At 37.7% G+C, this 27,462-nt stretch overlaps 1 protein-coding gene across 1 annotated transcript; it reads right to left on the bottom strand.

The window, feature by feature from the left end:
- Positions 1 to 761: 761 nt before the first annotated feature.
- SKA2 (spindle and kinetochore associated complex subunit 2) lies at positions 762 to 21,236 on the bottom strand. Its single transcript, XM_036267633.1, has 4 exons — positions 21,173 to 21,236; positions 11,631 to 11,717; positions 7,543 to 7,719; positions 762 to 1,026 (listed from the first exon to the last, which is right to left on the bottom strand). Exons 1-4 carry the CDS (start codon positions 21,203 to 21,205, stop codon positions 958 to 960), a joined length of 366 nt encoding a protein of 121 aa, XP_036123526.1. The 5' UTR covers positions 21,206 to 21,236; the 3' UTR covers positions 762 to 957.
- Between the last annotated feature and the right edge of the window lie 6,226 nt (positions 21,237 to 27,462).

Below are 27,462 nucleotides of genomic sequence, written 5' to 3'. Positions count from 1 at the left end.
CTCTTATTGCACAGATAGATACATCATGATTTACTCTCCTATTTACCTGCTATTAGCAGATGTGTATGTATTGCTATTATAAATAATCCTGTGATTGACCTTGGTATCAAGATTTGTCCCTACTTTGGACAATAACCTTATTGTCAAGTTATTTAAAAATAAATAGGGAAATACATACAACACACTCAAAACCGGCAAGCTGCAGTTGCCAGTCAGTGCTCTTCTGTTTTCAATTTCTCAGCTTTCATACAGAATAAACAATTACAGTTATATAGGCTGAAGGAGAACAAAGGTCGTATTGAAATACTACAGGGACAGCCTAAAACAGCATTTGAAAGCAGAACTCATGCTGCTCAACACTGTCAAGCAGAAGGAATAGGACAATAATAAAAGTGAGGCTGTCACAGAAAAGCCAACTTATTACACAAGTTAGGTTTTATGGGAGACTATAGGTCACATCAGTCTCACCCATAATTGATCACATCTGCAATCAAAAATTTCAAAACCCAAATTCTATACATATAACATATAATGTATAATATAATACAAATATTTTCTTCTATCTTTTAATTTCCAAAACATACTCATTCACATTTGACTGACAGTACATAAACATTCTTTTACGATAGGTCAGGACACCTGTGTTATCTTGGTTATACAAAAACAGATGCAAAATAGTGTTAAAACTTTCTTACCTGACACTGCAAAACTAAGTGTGTGTGCATATAATGTTTAAATCCCTTTATTTCCATTTCATCCTTTTGACTGAAATGTATTCATATCTGCCCTTCTTATAGTCCCCTCTCTTGTGAAAAGCATCACTATCTAGTCACCCAGGCCAAATCTTCTCCTTCACCTACCCTACCTCTAGTTACCAAGTGCTAATAAGACATCTTCCTAAATCTCTCTGGAATTGATCTCTTCTCTATTAGAGTTCCCTTTTGCAAGTCCATTTCTTCATAAGTCTGACAAGTGAGATTTTAATTGCTGTATTGCCATTTTTTCTTCTTCGGTCATTGGTGAAAGCTAGAAAACAAATGACAAAATCTTTAAAAAAACCATTAAAGGCTTCAACTCTACTTTTAATTTTAAAAACACACCTTTAAAGACAGTTAATTGAGTTAACTTTTCTTTTTATCACACCAATAAATGTAAGCTCATACCATGTATATGATCACAAATTTAGGAAAGCAAGGGAAAAAAAAGATTATTTGGCTATCTATATACAAAGTACTTTGATGTTCAAGCTTCCAAAGAACTTGCAATTAAGTTGAAGAAATAAGACCAAGACATCAAACAGTTTAAGGACTATAATTGAACAGGACCAAAGAAGTCAAGTTTGAATGCCATATGGTAAAAGTATTTTGATAAAGAAATGTGAACAAAAATAAAGTTTCCTCAGGAGTAGAAACTAGGGCTAAATTTTGAAGGATAATTAAGATGCTTTTAGCTGCAAGTAAAAGAAACATTTCAAATTGGATAAATAATAAGAAAAGTCATTATCACTGCAAAATAAATACAGAAGGGCAGACTTCAGGACTGGTTTATTCAGCAGCTCAAGAATATGAGGACTGCCCTGGCTGGTTTTCTCAGTGGTTAGAGCATCAGGCAGGGGACCAAAGGGTCGCAGGTTTGATTCTGGTCCAGGGCATGTACCTTGGTTGCAGTTTTGTCCCAGACCCCGTCGGGGTCATGCGGGAGAAACAACCAATGGATGTTTCTCTTTCACATCGATGTTTCTATCTCTCAAAATAGGATCTCTCTATACTGTCTCACACCCATTTAGATGGCCGGTATGTGGAGAAATAGGGACTGATATGCATTGTTGGCGGGATTGTAAAGTGGTAAGACACTGTGGAAAACAGTTTGGCAGTTCCTCAAAAAATTTAAAAATAGAACCTACCATAGCAGCATTATTTGCTAATGCAATGGTAGAGGCCACTCAAATGTGCATTAACAGATAAACAAAAACAACAAAAAAGGAATACGAGGATTTATTTTTTCCCATCTCACAGCTCTGATATCTTTGATGGTGGCTTTATTGTAAAGCTGACAGAAAGCAGATCTAGCAATACTAGGCATCACATCTATACAAAATGTTAAGAAGAAAGTTTTCCTAAGGCTCGCTCAGCAGTGAGGAAACTCTTACTCATTTCCTACTTCCAGACTTCCCCTCCTCACATGTCACTTGGGTCACAAACCCATTCCTGAATCAAGTTTAGTTAAAGGAAAATCCATTCCTCTTGCCAATCAAGCACACACTGAAGCTGAGGATAGTGCCAACTGCTTTTACCTCAGGCATGAGGCTGTGAGGGACAGCACATATCTCAAGAAAATCAGTACTCTGTAAGGCAGGAAGGGAGAACAGATGGTGAGAAAACAACCAGCAAGCAGTATCCACAAAAGCAGGTAGGAGCAAAGCAAAGGGAAGAAGAGAAGCCAAGGGGAACTTGTAAAGGATTTTCACAGAGCACCAGCAAACAAAGTGTTATCTGGGGAAATAATAGGGGGTAGAACCTAAAGAATCACTCAAATAGTTACAAGTCTGCCTAACTATATATAGTGGTCCCAAGATATGTTCCAAGACCCCAATGGATGCCTGAAATTGGAGATAGTTCTGAATCCTATATATGCTATGGTTTTTCCTATACATATATACCTATGATAAAGCTTAATTTATAAATAGGCTTAGTAAGAGATTAACAATAACCAATAATGAAATAGAACAATGATAACAATATGCTGTAATAAAAGTTCTGTGAATGTGGTCCCTCTCAAAGTATCTTCTTATACTGGACTCACCCTTTCATTTAAAGGAAGCACTTTGCTAATGACTTCTCTTTGGCATATCTGAATTGCCAGCGTCACTACTCTTGCATTAAGTAAAATAAGGGTGATCTGAACACAAGCACTGCACTCCTGAGACAGCTGCTAAGTGACTAACGGGTGGGCAGGTAGCAGGCATGGGTATGCTGGACAAAGGGATGATCTCCATCCCTGGGCAAAATGGAGCCAGGACTGCTTGAAATTTCATCATGCTAGTCAGAACAGCTTAAAATTAAAAACTTATGAATTGTTTATTTGTGGAATTTCCCATTTGATATTTTTGGACCACGGGTAACTGAAACTGGGGAAAGCAAACTGCAGATAAGGGGGCTACTCTAGGTCATCTCTAGAGACACTGCCAAATCTTGAATATCCCATAATTACAGATTAGAATCTCAAGGGCAGTGCTGTCCTGTGGAATGTCTGTGATGCTTGAAATATTCTGTATCTGCACTGTCCAATCAGTAGATAAGAACTGAATTATTCATTTTATTTAATTACTTTAATCCTAATTTATATAGCCACAGTTGGCTATTGGATGGCCCAGCTGATCAAGCCAACATTTGCCCAAAATTCATATAGATTAAATGAAAAACAGTCATACACCTTAATGCAATGGAAATAGTTACATAATTTCCCTCTTCTATCTCAAAAACAGGAAATGATATTATTCTAGCAAGACTTTTTCCCACAAATCCATGTTGTTTTTTGTGATCACTGTTCACGAGATTTCAAACTATCTGTTTAATAAATCTTCAAAGAATTTTTCCAAGAATTAACCAGTCTAAGATTTGTAAATTTTTTTCTTCTTGAATGCAAATGTTTTGGAGCATCAGTGGAATACCACATAACTTTTAATGACTTTTTATTTTCTATTTATTGCTATTTTTTGTTTTCTTTTGTGGGGGTTGTTTTGCTATTTTTTATTTTAGTACAGGTTTAGTCTTTTTTTGTGTGTGTTTTGGGAGTTTTGTTTAAAATTAAGTATATTTAAATTTCAATGTCAATATTGACTAAAAAGATGAAATTAATATGTATTCCCTTCTACCTCTTCCATTCTTATCTCCCCGTTTATAATTTAATACTATCAACTCAAGTGCTCTTTTTGAATATTATCAATTCAAATATATTTTCTAACCTTCCAAATGAAAAAACACTTGTCTAGCCCTGGCCGGTTTGGCTCAGCGGTTAGAGCGTCAACCTGCGGTCCTGAGAGACCCGGGTTCGGTTCCTGCTAGGGGCGCGTGCCTCGGTTGCAGTTTGTCTCCGGCCCTGGTCGGTCGTGTGGGTGGCAGCCACTCAATGTGTTCCTTTCACATCGATGTTTCTCTCTTTCTCTCTCTCTCTGTTCCTCTCTCTCCCTCCCACTCTACCTGAACAAAAAAAATGGGAAAATGTCCTCGGGTGAGGATAAAACAAACAAACAAACAAATAAATAAATAAATAAGAAAAAAACACTTGTCTTGATAAAGATTATAGCAAGATAAAAACTGAACAATTTTTCTTTATGTTGTCTATAAACAAAAACATTTGCCTTAAGTAGACTTAGCCTTTCTTGTTCTTCATATTCCCCAAATAACTTTAAAGGCCCTTTTGGTTATTTTATTTTATTTTTTTTGGTACATGCCCCTAGTGGGAACTAAACCTGGGACTCGCTGGTCCGCAGGCCGACGCTCCACCCACTGAACCAAACTGCCTTTTGGTTATTTTAAATTTCAGAAGCCTCAGCTCACTTTAGTCTTTGGCTTTCTTAACTGTTAACACAGTTCTGTCCCTATCACTGATATACCTCTTTTTATACTTGAAATTCCTTTACAAGATTTCCTTTGCATGCCCTTTATCTTTTTTTTTTTCTTTATTGATTTTAGAGTGAGGGAGGGAGAGGGAGAGACAGAGAGATAGAAACATCGATGAGAGAGAACATTGATTGGCTGCCTCCTGCATGCCCCACACTGGGGATTTGGCCCACAACTTGGGAATGTGCCCTCACCGGAAATCGAACCGGTGACCTCTTGGTGCATGGGTCGACGCTCAACCACTGAGCCACACTGGCTGGGCTTGCATGTTCTTTAAACTCTGGGCTCATAGAACTGTTTTTTTTGTTATAAACTGTCTGCAGATGCCATTCCCTTTTCTTCCATATTTTGATTGCAAAAATTTTCTCCAAATTTTCTACTATCTTGTTTTTAAACTAGTAGGTACAAGACCCAGTTATCCAACATTTCCCAACTTGGCCATCATTGATTCTAAAATATGATCTACGGACCTGGAGAGTATTATGCTAAGTGAAATAAGCCAGTCAGAGAGAAAAAAAATATATATGATCTTTTTCAAGGTTTATAACTATCTTTCAGTAATTTCCCCTTATTTGTCATTACCTGGTCTAAAGTGAAACTCCCTTAGCTTTCTGCCTTTGACATAATTATTGCTTGTTTTAGATACTTCTTCTTTTAACTGAATAAAGCATGGAGGGACCTGGAGAGTATTATGCTAAGCGAAATAAGCCAGTTAGGGAAAGACAAGTATATTGATCTCACTTATATGTGGAATCTAATGAATAAAATAAACTGATGAATAAAATAGAAAAAAAGGCATGGAAACATGGAACAGACTGACGAATCTTAGAGGGAAGGGGGAGAGGGGCAGGAAGAGATTAACCAAAAAATTTATATGCATATATGCATAGCCCATGGACACAGATAATAGGGTGGTGAAGGCCTGGGGCACGGTGGGAACAGGGAGGAGGGCAATGGGGGAGATATCTGAATACTTAAAATAATAAAGATTTAAAAAAATAAAAAGACCTTTACAGATACTCAACTGATTGAAATCCCCTATCACTCTCTATTTTTCTGTACTACTTTATAATCTCAATCAGAACTATAACATCTATTTATTAGATCCAGTGGGGAGAATTTTTAGGAAATATTCAGAATACCATCTTTTCTTTGTTCACTCACCCAAATTTATTCTGTGCTTCAATAAATATATGGATTTCTATACATATATGTTCATATGTACAAACAGAACTACACTTAATCTCTCTTCGAGATTTATTTCCTTAGAATAAGTTTATGTGCTTCTATTGTCAGGCTCTGATCACATGCAATGAAGAATATATGACTTAACTTGTATTTATGAAAAGTTATCACTTACATACATTTTTTGCATTCTATATATTAGCATGTGACACCCTCCTTACTGTTTTTTTAATTTATTGATTTTAGAGAGAGAGGAAGGTGGAGAAAAAGAGAAAGACAGAGATATTGATTTGTTGTTCCACTCACTCATGCACTCACTGGCTGATTCTTGTATGTGCCCTGATCAGGGATCGAATCTGCAACCATGGGACATAGGGATGACACTCAAATCCATATATTTATTGGAGCTACCCAATTATGGCTACCCTTACTGTTTTAAATTCCCATTCCTTATAACCTCTGCGCCCTCCCCCTTTTTTTTTGTTAATCCTCATCTGAGGCTACTTTTCCATTGATTTTTAGATAGAATGGAAGGGAGAGGAGAGAGAGAGAAGAGAAATATCAATGTGAGAGACACACATTGATTGGTTGCCTCCTCACGACCCCAACCAGGGCAGGGGATCAAATCTGCAACCCAGGTACATGCCCTTGATCAGGAATTGAACCCACAATGCTCTAACTCCTTAGCCAAACCGGCCAGGGCCTCTATGCCCTTTTTAACTACTCTTTCCTCCTCCACTATTCATCTCCCCATAACGTAACAGAAACATCTAAGGTGTCATTTTATATTTTTAACCAGGTATTGTTTTTATTGGCAATATAAAGAATTCTTGATAAAATGGACCTGGGTAATCAACCTTTGAGGTTTACTCTGGCTACAAGCCCATAATTCAAGTATCTTAAGACATCTTTTAGTCCACAGTTGGCGAATAAATACCATGATGCTGCCTCTGGAAGCACACCCACAGCAGATAGCTTCTGTGATTTGCCCAGACCCAGTTCCTTAATACAACACTCTAAGCAGCTATTACCAGTTAATTGATTGTTGTTGGCACCTGAGATGAAAATGCATTGACCATCTTTTGTCCAGATTATTAGGTTCCATTCTATAATTCCTTCTACATATAGTCTGTCTTTTCTTCCAAAAGTTCCAAACTTTGCCTTAATAGTAAATGGGAAGACTACCAAATCCTTCAGTTGGTTATTCAAGATCTTAGTGTCTAGCAGCTCATATTCCTTTTTTTTTTTTTACTCCAACGGAAGTTTTACAAATCAGTGATAGAGGTTCACAATTATAAGGATTCTTACACTAAATGAGAAGGGGAGAGGAATGGGGAATGGAGGGGGAGAGGAAGGTTAGGCTTATCCAGGCCTGCCAATCCAATTAAAGGAATAGAGAACTAAAAAAAAAGTCAGTTATAGATGCTTTCTAGATTTTTCAGTCTCACTAGTTCTTATGGAACCAACAGAGTTGGTAGATTTAATAAGTTTTATCACCTTTTCTGCTATGGCTCCATAATCCAAGACACAATACCTCTTAATCAACTATGCTAAGTCTACACGCTCATTTTAAAATAAAAGGAAATCTCATTTCTATCAACAGTTCAAATGACTAATGAATTTTAAAATGAAAGCTACTGAGGATTTCTCTCTCAAAGCTACCGAGGGTTTATCTCTCAAAGCAACACTCAGAATAAAAACTATACAAATTCAACATGTCAACTCAAAGCATTACCTCCAGGTCTGTTTGCTTTTGTAGTTCTTGTATCACGGTCATAGTCTTATTGAAAGTAGCACAAATGCGGCTCTTGGTCTCTTTCTGCTCATCAGAAATTGGTTTAAAGCGTGCATGCAAAGTTTGATATCGAGTTTTTATTGCTGACAATTCCTGTAAGAGTGTAACTGGATTTTTCTACATCAGGAAAAAGAATAATATATATTAATTCATGGAAATACCAAATTAGCTTCTTTTAAGAGTAAAATATATACAGCATATTCTACCATCCATTTAATCAAACACTGAATATTTATTATGCAACTGTGTGACAAGGATGGATAAGGGGAAGCAAGAGCGAAGACCTAGATTATATTCTCAAGGAATGTAAAGCTGAGGTGCAGAAGTACAGCATAGGGAATATAGTCAATAATATTGTAATAACTATGTATGGTGTCAGGTGGTACTAGAATTATCAGGGGGATCACTTCATAAATTATGTAATTGTTTAACACCTGAAATGTTATACACCTGAAATTAATATAAAACACTGAAATGTCAACTATAATTGAAAAATAAATTTAAAAAAAACAACCCTATATACAGAAATAGCCCACACACAAAAAAGGCAACATGAAACAGCAAATAAGGTCACTTTAGATACATATTTGATGCATAGTTCACAACAATTAATTATATACTATTTCTAAAATACAATTCTAAATGCTATTTCAATGATTAAAGGAACTGTATTAATTTCTTGTTAAGAAAAAGACAACTTGAGGCTGGCTGGTGTGGCTCAGTGGTTGAGCATTAACCCATGCACCAAGAGTGATTGAGTGTCAACCCACGCACCAGGAGGTCACTAGTTCGATTCCTGGTCAGGGCACATGCCCAGCCAGGTTGTGGGCCAAATCCCCAGTGGGGGGCATGCAGGAGGCGGCCAATCGATGTTCTCTCTCAATGACGTTTCTATCTCTCTCTCCCTCTCCCTTCCTCTCTCTCTAACAGCGATTCTCAACCTGTGGGTCGCAGCCCCTTTGGGGGTTGAACAGCCCTTTCATAGGGGTTACCTAAGACATAACAGTAGCAAAATTACAGTTATGAAGTAACAACAAAAATAATTTTATGGTTGGGAGTCACCACAACACGAAGAACTGCACCACTGCAAATCAATAAAGAAAAAAAAAAGAGTAAGACAAAAGCACGTATACAATTCTTTTTTTTTTAATCCTCACCTGAGGATATTTTTCCATTTATTTTCAGACTGGGGTGGGGGGACACTAGTGTGAGAGAGACACAACTGAGGTAGATGCCCTTGACTGGAATCGAACCCGCGACACTTTGGTCCTTGGCTGACTCTCTAACCACTGAGAAAAACCAGCCAGGGCCACTTACACAATTCTTAAAACATACTGCCATGGGGATAATGTATAAATACTAATTCATTGACTTTACTATATATAACTCATGCCAACTCAAGCAACTATATTTATACATTACATTGGTTTTTCAAATTCTTTTTGGACTATAACCACTATTCCATAAAAGACATTTCATTTCAACTGGGTCCTTTCTGCCACTTGGTAATTCCTTTCATTCCCTGATGGTTCCTTAGCAAACCTTCCAATACTAGCTATTCTAGACTTTTTCCACTCCCTCCAATTTCCATCTACTCCTTCCTGCCATAAGACCTCAGAACTACTTGACTGAGAAGGCAGAAAACATCTAGTAGAAACTCCATCTTCCTGGCTTTTTATTTCAAAATGAAAACATCTATGGACATTCTCATCCATACTCAGCCCCCTAACACTACCACTATTATTGTTGTTTCCTCCCCATATCCTTCATTGCTTAAATTTCCTATTATTTCAATAACCTTTTCATTATTTGTAGAAACTTCAAATATATATATCTGTACACACACATACACACTCCTTCCTAATACTGAGGAGAAAATAAACTCCTTCTCTTGACTCTGTTGTCACTTTAAAACCAGTTTCATCTTTTTCATTCCATTTGCCACCAACCTTTTAGGTCCTATACTTCTTCAGTTTAACATACCCACAGACTAATATTTTTTGCCAAGTTATTTTAAACAATTTAAAGGCCAGACTTGCCCTATAGAATAATTTTGATAACCCTCTTCTTGCCTCTCTCTCTCTTTTTTTTTAATTGTCACCCGAGGATATTTTTTTTCCCACTTGTCTTCAGATAGAGTGGGAGGGAGAGAAAGAGAAAAACATCAGTGTGAGAGAGACACATCAATTGGTTGCCTCCGGCACGACTGAACCGCAACCGAGGTATGTGCCCTTGGCCAGAATTGAACTCATGACTCTTTGGTCTGTGGGCCAACACTCTAACCGCTGAGTCAAACCAGTCAGGGCTCTTCTTGCCTCTCTTTATTTCCTCTTGGTTCCAATCTTCTTAATATGAACTCTTGATTTCCATAAAACTATACCATCTTGGTTATCTTCCTACTCTTCAAATATCTCCTTCATGGCTTTAGGCAGAGGCTCAGTTTGTGGCCCTCTACTCCCCTCTTTCTTGGAGATTTCTCTCTAACCGTTTGATAATGGAAATGGTAAAAAAAGATGACTCCAACAGGAATGAATAAGAACAAAAACACTAGCTTAAAAACTGATAAAATAATTCTCCAGAAAGTGATCAAGACCTATGGCATGAGCATTACAAAGATGAGAGATGGAAAGTGGAGGAAAAGTGGGACCACCACATGAAATGCCGTCCACATAGTACTTGAAAGATATTAACTCAGACGAGGCCTTTGGAGAGTCTTTAGGTGGTACCACCGAACCAGAATTGGTTGTTGTTTGGTCAGAGAGAACAGAGGGGAAAAAAAACAAAAGCTAAATCAATTAAGGAGCTATAACAGTTCTAGTAAGCAGCTAGAATGTTCAGTAAAAACCAAACACACAATGCTTTCCCAATTGTATATAAAATCTTACTTTTTTCTTTTTAATCCTCACTCAAGGATATTTTTCCATTTATCTATAGATAAAGAGGGAGAGAGAGAGAGAGAAATGATTGATGTGAGAGAGACACATCGATTGGTTCCCTCCCACATGACCCTGACTGGGGCCAGGGACCGAACCACAACTGAAGTACATGCCCTTGGCCAGAATTGAACCCGCAACTCTTTGGTCTGCTGGCCAACACTCTAAACTGCTGAGCCAAATTGGCCAGGGCTATAAAATGTTACTTTAATTTGCACTTCCACTCAATCAAAAAAAATTTGAATTACATAAAAATTTTAAAAAATATTTTTAATAAGTTTTTATTAATTTTTTTGGAGAGAGAGGAGAGAGAGATAGAAACATCGATGTGAAAGAGAAACATCAATCGGCTGCCTCCTCTACACCCCCTACTGGTGATCGAGCCCGCAACCCAGGCATGTGCCCTGACCAGGAATCAAACCGGGACCTCTCAGTCCATGGGATAATGCTCAATCCACCAAGCCACACTGGCCAGGCTATAATATTTTTTTAAAAATTGTGAAATATGATATTTCTTATCTTCTGGTAGGTGCTACCAAAGATAAACATTAATAATTGAAGTAGTAAATTAATATTAACAGACAATGCTTAAAAACTGTTTGCTTTCATCTCCATGGGCATGTGTAGAAGTAGTTATGGCATATAAACAGAGTTAATATTTCTAAATCAACCTAAACTTAGAATAACTAAGTACATACATTTAAATAAAAATCACCATTCACATAACAAATTTAACAGTATATTATCATCATCTTTCAGAGACTATCATTACTGCCAGGATCTCTCCCCTCTTATTTAAGGACTAACCTACAGGTATCTATATTCTCTCTCAGTTTGAGAGGCTTCCACAATGATTCATATCTCCTGACTCAATAATTCTTGCTTATGGGTTAAAAAAAAAATAGCCACAAATTTCCTCGATTACAGGTACAACAGTATGCTCTAGAATGCTGTGACCAAGTTTCCAACATAAAAAGATTTTAAAATTCTATAAATTTAGTACTTAATACTGTGTTATAATCACTTATTAGAAAACCTATCAGAAAATCTTTTGATAAAATATTCTGTTAAAAAGACATTGATTTTACAGATTACCTCGCCTGCTGAAACAGGATGATTAGTCTTGATTTCATATTCCAGCCTGTATTGAATGTAATCCAGATCAGAGTCAGCTTTCTGGAACTAAAAATCAGCATAAATCATTATTTTATAAACCAAAAGACATATTAACAAACACGATACTGCAACTATTCTTTCTTTTCTATTTTTTAGTATTTTAATAATGTGATATACAATTCATTTTGAAAATATGGAAATAAAGTAGAAAAACCTCTATGGTTTATAATATGAAATTTAAAAAATTTTTAAACGAGTTCACATTTTGAAAATCATTTCTCTATGCATCTCTCGAGTAAAAACTAAAATGCCAAGAAGTCACTGTCCTATTTAATACAAGAACTAACAATGGCTTTAGGAATTCCCTAGGGTTGCTGACATTCTCATCAGTTAGGCAGTGGTTTTCTATCTCTGGTAGGAAATGTGTTTTCAAGTTAAAACACAGAATAAATTTATTTTCAGGGATACTTCAGAATTGTGGCACATGATGCCAAGAAACTCAGTGGCTTAAAAACAACATTTATTCTCAGTGATTTGACTAGGTTCAAGTGTTCTAGGCTAGGCTGAGTTTGGTGGCTCTGCTTCTCACTGCAGTTCTGTGTTGTCTTGTAGGACCTTGCTCCAGGTATCTGTCATCCTCCTTGAACAGGAAGATACTCTTTTCATAGAGACAGTAGAAGCACAAGAGGAAGCAGAAATACACAAGGCCTCTTAAGGCCCAAGTTCAGGACTGGCACACTGCCAGTTCCTACCCACATGCAACTGGCCAAAGCACATTTGGAAGTGAAATGTACTTTACCAGTGATGAAGTCATGACAAAGATGTGGGTACAAATTTAGGTTTCCCCCTGAAGTAGAGCATTTCTGAAACCTTTTTAGTAAACCAAAATGGGGTAAAGCAAAGAGTATCCCTCCTTGCCCTTTCTGAAAGTTTACATCACTTCACTTTCACAAAACCTACATTATTAGCACGGTAGGAGTTTTTTCACAAAAGGGACGATTCTCTTCAGATTTTTTTTTTTGTTGTTAGCAAAAACAAACTTCCAGTTTTAAAATAATCAAGTCCTGGAGATGTAATGTACAGCATGGTGGGTATAGCTATTAATGCTGTATTATATAGCCGAGCTGGCACGGCATAGTGGATTGAGTATGGTGCCATGTACCAAGAGGTTGCTGGTTCCATTCTGGTCAGGGCACATACCCAGGTTGCAGGCTCCATCCCCAGAAGCAGGGGGTATGCAGGGGGCAGCTGAACAATGTTTCTCTCTCGACCCCTCTCCCTTCCTCTCAATTAAAAAAAATACTTAAAAAAAATATACTGTATTATATATTTGAAAGTTGTCAAGAGAATAGATCTTAAAAGTTCTCATCAAGAAAAAATAGTTTCAACACTTTGTAAAGTATATGATTGTCTAATCACTAATCTGTGCACCTGAAACCAATATAAAATAACACTGAACGTAAACTTCAATTGAAAAATTAAGAAAGAAATTTTTTTAAAAAGAAAGAAATTGCCCGGGTGGTGTGGCCTGGCGCTTGATGGAGGCAACCAACCAATTGATGTTTCTCTCTCCTCTCCCTACTCCCGTCCCTCTCCCTTATTTTCTCTCTCTCCCTCCCTTCAAAAAAGAAAAGGAAGTTTCTAACTATGAGTGATGATGGATGTTATCTAGACTCATTGTCATTTCACAATATATACATATATGGAATCATTGTTGTATAACTGGAATAAAGAAAAACAGCGTGGCAGAGGTTTCCAACTTAATAGCTAGAATATTGATTTTACTGATTCTTCATCTCAACCCTCCTGCTATCTCAACATTGTACTGAACCACTTGCAGTTTCCCCAGTTTTGCAACACCTCTCATCTCTGGACTTCACATGCATTGTTTCCTCTATCTGAAACATTTCCCATTTCCTGCTATTGGCTAATCCCTACTCATCCTTCAAGTCTCAGATTATACCTCTAATAAGAAGCCTTTCCCCCTGATAGGTGCCTATTTCCAGTATGCCCCCTGGTATTTACTTGTCCCATCATGGCATCTGTCTTAAATGTATTCAATTTACCTGTCTGTCCCAGATAAGTTCCTTAATATCTTTATAGTTTTTAGTACTAGCCTGCCCTAGTAACACTTAGTGAAGAAAGTATGAAGTATTATCATCTACAATTAGGCGAATTAAGTGGGGAGAGGAGGAATTTATAAAAGGTACTACAACTCTCACATTTCCTAACAAAAATTGTTCTTTTTGGTTAATTCTCACCTGAGGATATTTTTTCATTTTAGATAGAGTAGAAGAGAGAAAGAGAGCGAAACATCAGTGTGGGAGAGACACATTGATTAGTCACCTCCTATATGACCCCGACCAGGATGCACGACCCCATTCAGGATGGGATCGAACCTGCAACCCAGGCACCTTGACCAGGAATCTGAACCTGCGACCCTTTGGGCTGTGGGCTGACACTCTAACTGCTGAGTGAAGCTGGTCTATTCCTCACCTGAGAATATTTTTCTGCTTATCAGATAGAATGGGGGAGAGAGAGACAGAGAGAGAGAGACAGAGAGAAACATTATGTGATAGAGCCACATCAACTGGTTGCCTCCCACACGACGTGACTAGGGCTGGGGACAAACTGCAACCAAGGTACATGGAATCGAACCTGCGACTCATTGGTCCGCAGGCTGACACTCTAACCGCTGAGCCAAACCAGCCAGGGCACCGAGATATTCTTTTTTTTTTTCCTTTATTGATTTTGAGAGAGGGAGGAAGTGAGAAGTAGAGAGAGATGGAGACATTGATGAGAGAGAACATCGATTGGCCGCCTCCTGCATGCCCCCCACTGGGGATTTGGCCCACAACCCAGGCACGGGTCCTGACCGAGAATCAACCCAGCGACCTCTTGGTGCATGGGTCAATGCTCAACCACTGAGCCACACCAGCTGGACGAGATATTCTTAATATTGAAACTTGTATTGTGTTTGGCAAAGGTAAGATATTTTGGTTTCTTTAAAACTTTTACTATGCTCTAAGGAAAATTTCCCGCTTGATTTTTACATGATCTCAGATGATAGCCTTTCATACCTTATTCCTAAAATTGAAGATGTTACACCAAAATATAGTTTAAGGCAGAAAAATCACCTCTCTCTCCTTAGCAATTGATTCATTTTGAACTTTACAATTGTACAAGCTTTATATAAAGAGAAAATTCAATGACATCTAAAAATAAATGTATTATGTTATCAATTTACTTTTTCTGAGAAAAGTAAGGTTCTCAAATTAAGCAGTTTTCTCCTCTCAGTCGCTCCCCATGTAATATCCTACATTAAAAAACAAAATTCCGCCCTGGCCGGTTTGGCTCAGCGGTTAGAGCGTCAGCCTGCGGTCTGGAGAGACCCGGGTTCGGTTCCCGCTAAGGGCACGTACTTCGGTTGCAGTTTGTCCCCGGCCCTGGTTGGTCGTGCGGGTGGCAGCCACTCGATGTGTCCCTTCACGTCGATGTTTCTCTCTCTCCCTTCCTCTCTCTCCCTCCCACTCTATCTGTACAAAAAATGGAAAAATGTCCTTGGGTGAGGATAAAAATAAAAAAAAAATAAAAAATTTCTACCCACTGCTCTAGCAGTCCATCAGTAAATGGTAGGAAATTAAAAGCCAAAGAAGAAGATATCAGCCATACTTGAGGACAGGGAAGGTAATTCAAAAGGATTTACTTTATATAAAGTTGGAAATAAAATTGTATATACAAAACTTGGAATAAAATGATTTTATGATGAACAATCACATTCTTCACTCCCTTCAAATGATGTCCTTGAGTCCATACCTAACATCTCAACTATCCTACTACTTCCATCTGATAGCTCTTCTCCAAGCCACTTTATAATGACATTTGCTTAACAAATACCTCATTTTTTTTTTGCAATTCAGTGCATTAGGAATACATGTTATAACTGTTCTTGCTCTATTTTTAAGATATAGAGCACCAGTAGAAAGCACACTAAGTAGATTATTTTTAAAAGTATAAAGAACTATCCATTGAAATCTGCAAGACACTATTGAGAGAAAATTTAAAAGGCCTAATAAATGGATAATGTTCATGCATTAGAAGACTCAATATTGTTAAAATATCAATTCTCCCCAAATTGCTTCTTTAGACTCAACATAATCCCAACCAAAATCACAGCAGGGTTTTTTGTAGAAATTGACAAAAACTTATTTGGAAATGTAAAATAATTTAAGAGTTTTGGAAAACAAGAGCAAAGGTTTAGGTCTTCCACTAAATTACTTCAAGGCTTAAAAGCTATGATAATTATGACAGAACATAGAACATGATAGAATAGAGTTCAAAAATAAATAAATCTACCTATACATGCTCAATTGATCTGTTACAAAGGAGCCATGGTAATTCACTGGGGAAATGATACTCCTTTCAAGAACTGGTACCAAAACAAGGGGATGTCCACATGCAAAAATAAAGACCCTCCATACTTATTTGGTACCATCTACAAAAAGTAACTCAAAGTGGACAGAGATCTAAATATAAAAACTAAAACTATAAATCTAGAAGAAAACATACAAGTATTTGTGACCTTTAATTAGGTAAAGATTTCTTAGATAGAACACAGAAAGCATATACCATATAAGAATAAAACAAATACGTTGTACTGCATCAAAAAATTTTAAGTGAAAAGACAAATAACAGAAAATCAAAGTATTTTTATAATGTAATAATAAAAAGACAACTTAATTTGAAAATAGGCAAGAGATTTGACACTTTACTAAAGAAGTTTTACCAACTGCAAATAGGCAAATGAAAATATATTAAATAGCATTAGCCATTAAGGAAATGTAAATTGAAACTATGAGATATACACCTATGAAAAAGGCTAAAATGAAGAAGACTGACAGTACAAAGTGTTGGTGAGGATGTGAAGAAACTGAAATCCTAATACATAGCTTTGGAAGAGATTTCAGCAGTTTCTTACAAGATCAAGCATACACTGATCATGCTGTGCAAGAGAAACATAACATTATGTCTACACAAAGACTTGTAATACAATGTTTATAACAACTTTATTCATAAATAGGCAAATGCTAGAAACAATCCAAAGTTGATAATCTAGTGAATGAATAAATAATTTGTGATGTTCTATACAAAGGAATATTACTCAGTGATAAAAATGGCCCAACTACTAATACATACAACATGGGCAAATCATTTTCAAAAGCATTATATTAATGTAAGAAACCAGACATAAAGACTGCATGCTGTATATAAGTCCATTTACATGGGATTCTATAAAAGGCAAAAATAGAGATCAGTGGTTGTCAGGGAGTTTGGGAGGAGGAGGCTGACTGCAAAGGGGCATAAAAAAACTTTTTTTAAGTTGATGGAAATGTTCCTTATCATGGCGGTGATGGTAGTTACATGACTGTATACATTTGTCAAAACTCATCTAATTGTACACCTAAAGTTGTTGAGTTTTAGTGTATGTAAACTATATCTTAGTAAAACTGATTACAAAAAAATAGTGCTGAATTCACAATTATATCTCATAATTACAAGGAAAACTTTAAATCAAGCATTCTTAAGTTTTAAATCTGAGCATTTACTACACAATATACAAATTAAGATTTGGGACAAGTTATCATAGGAAACAGACAACTGACATTGTTTTCTTTTTTAAAAAATATGTTTTTTATTTATTTTTAGAGAGAGAGAGAGAAAGGGAGAAATAGAAACATTGATGTGAGAGAGAAACATTAATGGGCTGCCTCCTACACATCCCCTGCTGGGGATCCAGCCCACAACCCCGTCATATTCCCTGACCAGGAAATAGAACCAGGACGTTTCAGTCCATGGGACGATGCTCAATCCACTGAGTCACACCAGACAGGCCGACACTGCTTTCATTAGTTACTAATTCATCTTAAAATTCAATGAAATAAAACCTGAGATTTGCCAGAGCCTATCCAAATCTGTCATAGAAAGAAGCAAAATACAAAGTACTACTCGTTTAGCCATAACAACTTTAGCTATAAAAATTATTCTCTCAAAGTATTTCATAATGCACTACAACAGTGAGTTTTTAATTAGTTAACAACCTTTTTTTTTTTTTTGCAGATTATGACTTTCTAAAACACTTGGTAATAAAAATTTTTATGATACAAAAAGTATTCAGCAACAAAGATTTTGGTGAATTACTCACAGATACTGAAGAAGTAAGGCAAGAATCAAAGTTCTGGTGTGCATCCTGCTTTCAGATGCTTTGACAATACTATTGCACTGCTAGTGTCAAGTACAGTAGTGCAATAAAGTCAGAGCATTCGTTAGCAGTAATAGGTAGGAAAGGAACACAAAAGCATCTTGCAACAGTTGAAGCTTCAGTGAGAAAATAATTTAAAGAAGAACTGCCATTTTGGACAGAAGACATGCTAAATCTAAGCACATTTATATAGAAGTTTAAAAAAAAAGAATCAGACTTACATATCAAAGTGATGTTTTTTTATGACTAATTTATGATTAATACTGAAATAGAAACATGCATATAGATGTAGAAAAGAATTTTGTAAATATGTCCTAAATTTTATAAGTATTAACATGGGTAATGTTAATAGCTTAGGACTGGGTATGAACAAAACTGGTTATAATTATACTAAGGCAAAGTTGCAAAAATATTTCTTTTCTGCTAAGATGTTGGTTAGTTCCTCCATAGCAATTGATTGATTAACTGCCATATAAAACAAGTCTTTTGAATAAGAATATAAAACAAAACAAAACAAAACAAAATAATGTTTCCCAATCTCTATATACCCTATCTATCTCTGGAATTTAAACTACAATACAAAAAGCACTTACCATCTTTGGGCTTTTTATCTACAGTTTACAAACTTTCTAGGATTCCATGTGTCCTAAACATGATGCCATTAGCCCTACCTAACTGAATATTATGAAAAGAGATTTTAAATTTTCACTTAAACCCTAAAACATCATAAACATGAGACAAAAATCACATCCCTTTCTTTCAAACTTAAAAAAGAAACTAATAATGGGATAATTGGAGGGTGGGAGAAAGAGTGTCCAAGGTACAAAAATATAAGCATCAGGTTTCCTTGAATTTAAGCCAATTAACATCCTAACCTTCTAACTGGTAGGAAAGGATTTAAAAAGTCAGATGTAAGCCCAGAAGTAGAAATAGTATTATAGTATCACATTGTACTACCTTTTGTGCACAATCAGTGGTACCACAAAAGAAGGACACTAGACAAATATCCCTCATTAAGTGAAGGAAAAAAAGTTAAGATTAAAACAAAGATTACCCTACAATAAACATATTCCTCCATTAATAACGTTGATTGATGCAAAAATATTTTCCATTATTTTCACTAATCTTCCCTTAAACAGTCAGTTCAACTACTTAGTTGGATTGAGCCTGCAAAGAAATGAACTCAAATTCAGGATAGCTGGAACACGAATGTCTTAGCTGGAACACGAGTGTCTTGACCTAAATCCTGGGCCATATAATTCAGACATTAGAACATTTCAACTAAAAATCAGAGGATTGTACCAAAAATGATTTACCTTTAGAATCTTAGAAACCAAACTGGTTCACAGATGCAAGGAATTAAAGAAAGACCTGCTTTCTTCTTTTCCTCTTAAGATTGTTTAAAAAACTCCCCCATCATTCAAACATCTAAAAGTTTGAGACTGGCTTCTCTCAAACCTACTTTTCAAGGTGTACACTTAGTCATTTCACCCTTAAAATAAAATATGTTCAATCTAAAAAGAGTCCTTTGAGAATACTGACTCAATATATTACAATGTCCAGAAAAGGCTTAATTGGTACCTCAACTAAACAGCCAACTTGAGGGGAGAAAAACTGTTAAAAGCAAAATTGGTATCATTTAGCATCTTACAATTAGGCAGAAGTATGGATATGGAGGAAGCAATTCAGAATGGGGAAGAAGAGCAAGACAATGTTAACATTTACGCCTATTGATAGAATCAAACTACTACAAAAATTCAACATGTTTGTGTGTGTGTGTGTTTAAGACAGTTAATGATAAAAGTAACAAATCTTTAACAATTCATTAAGGGTTTGGAAAGCTGCAGAAAATACTTCTTTTCTGCCATTTCTCTCCCTATCTCCAACCTACTCCAAAGAAAATTAAAACTCTAAACACTAGAAGCAACTGAAAGTTCAAATCGAATTTGTATATGAGGCACTACAATTCATTAGTACATCAGAAGAAAATAAGTTATCTCACATTTTCTGGGAGTGGGAATAGGGGCGAGGATGGTATTCAGTTTCTTCCAGGATCATCACACAGTGCAAATGTTAAGTTAAAGTGATCCAAGATTCAGCTTGGAGAGAGCAACACAAGCACAAATGATACCTAAGGAGTAATGCCAGGGAATCGCAAGGGGAGGAGGGGCGGGTTGCGGGTGGAGAAGAAAGGATTTTGGCTTCTTTACCTAATCTTATTTTTCTTTAACGAAAAACAGACAGGAGGTCAATGATGGGTGAGTCCTCTAAATTACACGTTTTAAAGGAAGCCAGCCCAATTATAACAAACAAACAAACAACTGGTAATGCAGGGGGGTACGAAGGACTGATGATAAAACAAGGGAACTAAGAAGAGAAGAAAAAAGCGCGGGCGATCAAGCTGGTTGTTTAGGGACGGCAGGGAGGGAATAAAGAGGACAAGTGAGAGAAAGATCCTTAGAAGAAAACTAGGACAGCTCTCCAGCTTGGCGCCCTCGTGCAGGCCAAGCAGCAGCGGGAGTCCTTTCCAATTATTCGCTCCCGCCCCCTTCTTTCACAAATGAATGAAACTAAGCAACTCGAGAGCAGGGTGCCTTCCTTGTCCCAATCCCGCCCGCGCTCCAGGAAAGCAGCTCCTGGTTCAGGTTGCCCATAGCTCGCTCCCCGACCCAAGGTCTGCCTGCCCCCTTTGGGCCAAACAAAAACTGGTCTAGGGGCTTTCTTGGCCGCTAAGAAGTTGAGCACACAAGTCTAGCACCCTTTCTCAGACTTTCTCAACCCATCTTGGAGGATGCGAGCTGTTCAGCCCGACGGGATTTCTCTCCCTCCCCCTCCGTCCCCCGGTTTATCCCCACCCAACCCCACCTTCCATCCCTTTTCTGAAGTGTGAACAACCTCTCCCCTTCTTGGGGCGTTTTGGGACCATTCCAGTCCCGTCTTTTTGGTGGAAACACAAACGTCTGCACCAGCCATAGCTCCTTGAGGGGCGGAAAGGTGAGGGCAAAGAACAAAAAATTCCAGTGGCCCCACACCCTCAGCATCTCCCGCCATTTCCCTCACCAGTTTCCCGGATGTAACCCCTTCCTCCCGCGGCGGTTAAAAGACCAGGCGGCGATGAGTCCCTTTGGTGCAAGAGGAGGGAACTCAGGTCTGGTCCAGCCTCCGCCGCCCTGAGTTTCCGGCAACTGCGAATTGCGTCCCCTTTGGAGGCCATCGGGGAAAAAACAAAGTATCCAGTAGATCTCCTTCACTTTACACTCACCATCAATTCCAGCTTATCGACCTCCTCCTCCATGTTGAATAGTTGACATTCCTCAGGCCGTGGCGGTGCTTAAGCCGCAAACCATACTAGCACTGAGGGTCCCTATTGGACAGCTGTCACTCAACGTCTTGCATTCATTGGCTGCTCCGCTTCACCGGAGCCCGCCCATTGGCGACTGGGCAACGCCTCTCTTTATGAAACACTTTTTTCTGTTGGGCAAAGACACAAAACGCCGCCAGAGGATTGGCTGCTGTACACTTATTTTTTTCCATTGGCTGCACCCTCTTCTCTACTTTCAATTTCATAGTTAGGTCTCAGCAGAGAAGATTGCGATTGGTGCAATCGGAAGAAGAGCCAACCAATTACACAAAGGCTTCCACAAACAGCATAGGGGAAGTGACACACCTTCTTTCCTCTCCTGCTTCTCCTCCCCTTCGCTCCCGCCTTCTCCTTATTCATACTAGAAGCGCCTCAGCTCTGATTGGCCGGAGTGTGGTGCTGTTTCAGCCAATCACCATCCAGGCTGTGCTCCAACATTACGGGGAGAACTAATCGTGAAGAGACCATGGCTATGATTGGTCCCTCCACGGTAAGGTTTTAATTTCGAATTTTTCTTCATGGCGAGGGCGAGGCCACTGCCTGGACTTCATCTAATCCCCGGGCTCTTAGACTAGTAAGTGCAAGGAAATGTTCCTTTGTTACCCAGGCTCGTGTCTTCCATTGCTGGGCCTGTTGCTGCTTGTGTTTTTACTGTTTACGGAGGTGGGGACTTTGGCTGGACTCGGAGGAGAGACAGAGCGGGGCAGAGGAGGTTTGAGGAGGTTAAGAAGTGGTCTGCCTGGTCCCACCCTAACCATATTTCTATTTAATTAAAACTCTGCAAATTATGGTTTGGAGGAAAGTAATCTGCCTTCCTTTTGCACAGCCCTTTACATCTTAGCTACTCAAAGTGTGGTCTACGGACCTACGGCATCCGCATCACTTGGGAGCTTGTGAACAATGCAGATTATCGGGCTCCACCCAAACTTACTGAATCGATATATACATTTTAACATATGGGGGTGCCACCCCCAGTGATTCTCATGCACATTAAAGTTCGAGAATGTTCATTTCTTAACAGGGAGTATCACTAGGTTCCTTGATATGGTCTTGCTATGGTCCGACGTTCTGTGAGAGTGTCAGTTTTAGAAGTGTGCCCTGTTTACTATGTACTTAATACTATGCGGGACTAGGGTTTAAGAAGCTGCAATTTCTTAAAAAGAAAAAGAGCCAGGAATTAAAAAGTCAATGCAGTACAGCGTGAAACGTAAAATTAAATACATGCAAGTACCAGAAATAGCACTATGGATAGTCAAGAGGAATCAATTGAACTGGTTGGTAATGGAAATTGATTAATTGACCGAAAGCTGTTTATGATTAGTTGACCGAAAGCTTTTTATGGAAAAGTGTAAGAAGCCTCTATAAAAATGTGTTTTAGGAAGATAGTAATGCAATGCAGTTGTCATTTCCGTCGTTGCCACAGTTTTATAAGTGCCCTTGACCAAAAGCACTTTTCATATCACAAGGAGTTTAGCAGCAGTGCCAACCCCTCCTGCAGAAGATTGTAATTCTTACTCTGTTATTTATTGCATCTTCTTACTGGAAATAGTTTTGGGCCCATCTTGTAACCATATCAAGGTGTGGTATGATTGGAAGAACAAAAAACCTCCCTCATCAATACAGAATTTTCCAGAATTTTGTATTAAGGCTACTCCTTAACTAAAAGAGAGAACACTTGTTAGCTAACACTTGGCAAGAATAGTTTCTTTTAATCATTTTTTGAATGAAACATTATTTAGTTCTTGCTATAGGCTAGGTCCTGGGAGAACAAAGATGAATAAACTTCATTTTACCCTTGAAAAGCTCATGGTCCATTGGAGTGACAAATGCGAACAAATATAAGGGTCCTAGAGCAAATTAAGCCTGAAACATCACTAGAGGCAAAAATAACTGAAGTGGTCCTGTTTGGGACACATCATGAGAAGGATGCTGGGGAAAATAGGCAGAAAGAAGATAGGAATTACAAATGTAAAATAGATTGACATCATCAAAGAAGTCATAGGCATGAGTCTACAGGAGTGATCAGGGCTCTTAATGGGACATTGTGGACATGACTCATTCATAGGGTTGCCAGGAGAGGGAGCCAACTCAAGAGGCACCTAACACACATAAAGTGCTATGGGAACCCAACAGAGATGACATTTCAACCAGTGTAAATTCCATAGAAACAGAGACTGTGTTTGTCTTGCTCAGAATTGTATCCCAGCACCTACCATAGTACATATTTCAACAAATATCTGTGAGAAAAAGTAAGAGTCTTGAAGGCTATATAAGTTGACCAGGAGGCATATACCCTAAGCAGCTGGAATGGTTGATAACACTATAGAAAGTATTTGGTGTTTGCTTTACCTGACATACAAACTGCTAATCACTAGAAGAGATGAGGTTGCAAAGGGCCATTATTAGAGCTAAATTGTGAAAAGCTTTGAAAGGTATGCTAAGAAATTTGGTTTATCCATTGGGTGATAAGGAACCTTCAAATACATTTGAGCAAGGGAATATCAGGATTATTTTTTTTTTGGGGGGGGGGGTCATATTTTTTATATTGAAAAACTAACTCTATGCCCTGGCCAGGTATCTCAGTTGGTTTGGGTGTTGTCCCAATACGCCAAAGTTGCAGGTTTGATCCCTGGTCAGGGCACATACAAGAATCAACCAATGAATGCATAAATAAATGGAAGAACAAATCGATGTTTCTCTCTCTCTCTCTCTAGCTCTAGCTCTGTCTCTTGGTCTCTCCCTTCCTCTCTCCCTCTCCCCCTTTCTCTCTATAAAATCAATGAAAAACACAATGAGACTATAGTAACAGTATAGAAAATGAACTGGCAAGGAGAAAGATAGAAGGCAGGAGGATCACTGGAGGAATACTGAGATAAGCCTAAACTGAGGAACATTTTCCAGAACAGCTGGCCTGGACTCTTAAAAAATATAAATATGAAGAAAAGCAAATATTCATATAAAAATGCTGGGAACTGTTATGAACTGTTAAGAGACACTACAGTTAAATGCAATGTGGAGAGGGAAGTGGAGCAGCAATAAAGAATATTATTGAAATGATTGGGGTAATTTGAATGTAGACTGTTTATTAGATAATATGAAGGTTACATTTCCTGATTGTGATTGTGGTTTTATAGGAGACTGTCCATGGCCATGTTAGGAAAATCCATCTCAAGTATGTAGGAGTGAAGTATCATGATGTATTTACTATATATTTTTTATTTTGAAAAATTTCAAACCTTAAGAAAACTTACAAGAGGAGTATAAACACTCATCTATCATTCACCTAGGTTCACTAATTGTTATCTTTCTGTATAGGGATGTGTATGTGTATATAATATATAAAAAATACACTAAAAGCCCTGGCTGGTTTGGTTCAACGATTAGAGAATCAGCCCTCAGACCAAAGGGTGTCGAGTTTGATCCCTGGTCAAGGGCATGTACCTGGATTGCAGGTTTGATCCCTTGCCCTTGTCGGGGTTGTGCAGGAGGCAACCAGTCGATGTGTCTCTCTCAAACCCATGTTTCCCTTTCTCTCTCTCTCTCCCTCCCTTCCACTCTATGTAAAAAGCAATGGAAAAATATCCCGGGGGGGGGGGGGGAAGATATGCTAAGGAATTTAGTTTATCTGGTGGGTAAATCAAATTTATATAAATATAAAATTACATATTGCATTTCATATATTATATATAATATACATTATATTATACATATATACACACACACCTATATAGAAAGAGAAATAACAGATACCAATTGGTGAATGTAAGTGAATGGTATATGAGTGTTTAGTATGTTATTCTTTAAATTTTCTCAAGGTTTGAAAAATTTTTAAATAAAAAGAGTAGGTGAAAATAGGTTATAGCAAAAGACAAAAACAGGAAAGCCCAGGAGAAAGATGGCAAAGGCAACGGTAGTTAGAGGACAGAGAAGGAAGGGATGGTAAGGAGAAGGGACAGGATAAGTTAATTGGAGGACTATTTCTGACTTGTGTACGTACTATCGATGCTCCAACCAACTGAGCAATGCGGGCCAGGGCTCAAATACTTTTAATAAAGCAATGATAATAAACCTTACCTTGCTGAGTCCTTTGTCTTATTTGAGGTAGGAATTAATTATCTTTAATTTTTGGAAGAGCTGTGATTATTTTTTAATGGAACTTTAATCTAAGAATTATGTCAGACTGACAGATTTGACATAGTCTCTAAATTCTCTGTGTTTGCTAATTACTGTATTTAATGAGAAGACTATTAGATAGAGTGACAACAACCCAGAGCCCAGGACTCTCTCTGTCTCTTTCTTTCTCTCTCTCTCTCTCACACACACACTCACCCACACAGAGCCAGAGAAGAAAGAAGAGAAAATACGATTTTGTTCCTAGATTTTTTTTTTTTTTCATTGAAAAATAATCTCCGCAATGGCATACATCAGTTTTTGTAGGACTCTTTAAAAATGTGAATTCATGGAACAACCACCAGGGAAGAGCTAGAAAGAGATGGCCCAGTTTCAGAATGGTACTATTCTATTTTTCAAGCTAATAATAAATACCAAGGGTTAACTGTCAACTACTAATACAAGGCTTATTATAGTTAGAAACAAACAAAAAATGGTAGTCCTCTGAATTATCTCCCTATAATCCTGACTCCTACTTGCCAAAGGCAACACTATCCACTCTTATAATTTACCTCCAACTAAATAACATGCTTATAACATTGTTTCTCCCTCTCTCTCTTTTTCCCTCAATTTTAGACAATATGTTAATTTAGACAACTACTGATTTCTACTTTCTCCCCAATATACCTATATTATCATTTTTGGTTGAATAAACATTCAGTGTTTACACTATTAAATATTGTGTAACAGTGGAATGTATAGTATTACTATGATATATATTTTTTCTTGTACAACTTTTTTCCTAACCATTTTTATATGCTTATATTTTTAAGCACTTACAGTAATTTGGCCCCAACTTTACAAAAGTACAGTCAACTCCACTAGAATGGTCAAACACTAGGTAATTTATCTATTTCCTTTTTTTTCCCACTCAGAGACATTGTTACTAAAGCCCTCTATTATCCCTGCTCATTTCAATGGCTGTGTGTACTCTAAGCCAGGGGTCAGCAAACTACTGTTTTTATAGGCCTCGTGAGCTAAGAATGGTTTTACAATTTGTAATAGTTGGGGAAAATGTCAAAAGAATAACGATATTTTGTGATACATGAAAATTATATGGAATTCAGACTTGAATAGCCATAAATAATATTTATTGGAACACAGCCATGTTCATTTGTTTTGTTATAATGTGTCAGCAAGATACCAGAGACGCACAGCCTAATTGTAAAGGAACGCTTTAATCTGGCCGGCAGGCTGCAGAGGGCATAGTCTCCTCTCAGATCAGCAGCCAGGATTCTTTTTGGATTCTTCTTGCTCTGGTGATTTTAAAGACAGAAGCCCCATCCTCTTTTTGCCCCCCGCCCCCAAAGAATCACTACAGTAGTGGGTGTGACAGCGATTATTAGCATTATTCACCGGGCTCAGAGTGCCTGCAAATGCCTTCCAACACGTGGGGCAACTATAATCTTAGGCAAAATTCCTTTACTTCTAGGGGTAATTAACCTATTATTGGAAAAATATTGAAGAAGGTCCATTGATGATAAAAATGGAGTTATTTAGTCACCTTAGCCAAGAGGCCTACATAAGAATGGAATCTTAGCCTTGGGGTCCAGGTCAATTTAAGCATTGTCTATGGCTGTTTTGGTGCTATAGTGGCAGAATTGGGTGGTTTTAACAGAGACCAGATGGCTTGCACAGCCTAAAATATTTATGATCTGGCCCTTTACAGAAAAGCTTTGCTGCCCAGCCTGTGTAGCTCAGTGGTTGAGCGTTGATCCAGGGGTGGGCATTTGGAGGTGGCCAATCGGTGTTCTCTCTCATCAATGTTTCTATCTATCTCTCCTTCTCCCTTCCTCTCTCTCTAAAATCAATAAAGAAAAAATATTTAAAACATTAAAGCAAATGAATTTATTAAAAAATTAAAGCATGCACATTTATTAACAAAGCAAAGCAAGCAAATCTATACATCTGGTTTATGATAAGATAAGACTATATTCTTCTTTCCCCCTCCTCCCTGCTGTTTTAACAATTTCAGGATGGTTCGGCACTAAATAGTCTCTGATTCTTCCTCCTCCTCTCCC

This window comes from Molossus molossus, unplaced genomic scaffold, assembly GCF_014108415.1.
Source record: "Molossus molossus isolate mMolMol1 unplaced genomic scaffold, mMolMol1.p scaffold_m16_p_19, whole genome shotgun sequence".
Lineage (NCBI taxonomy): Eukaryota > Metazoa > Chordata > Mammalia > Chiroptera > Molossidae > Molossus > Molossus molossus.
The sequence above is the reverse complement of the archived record's forward strand: the minus strand, read 5'-3'. Positions and strand labels throughout refer to the sequence as shown.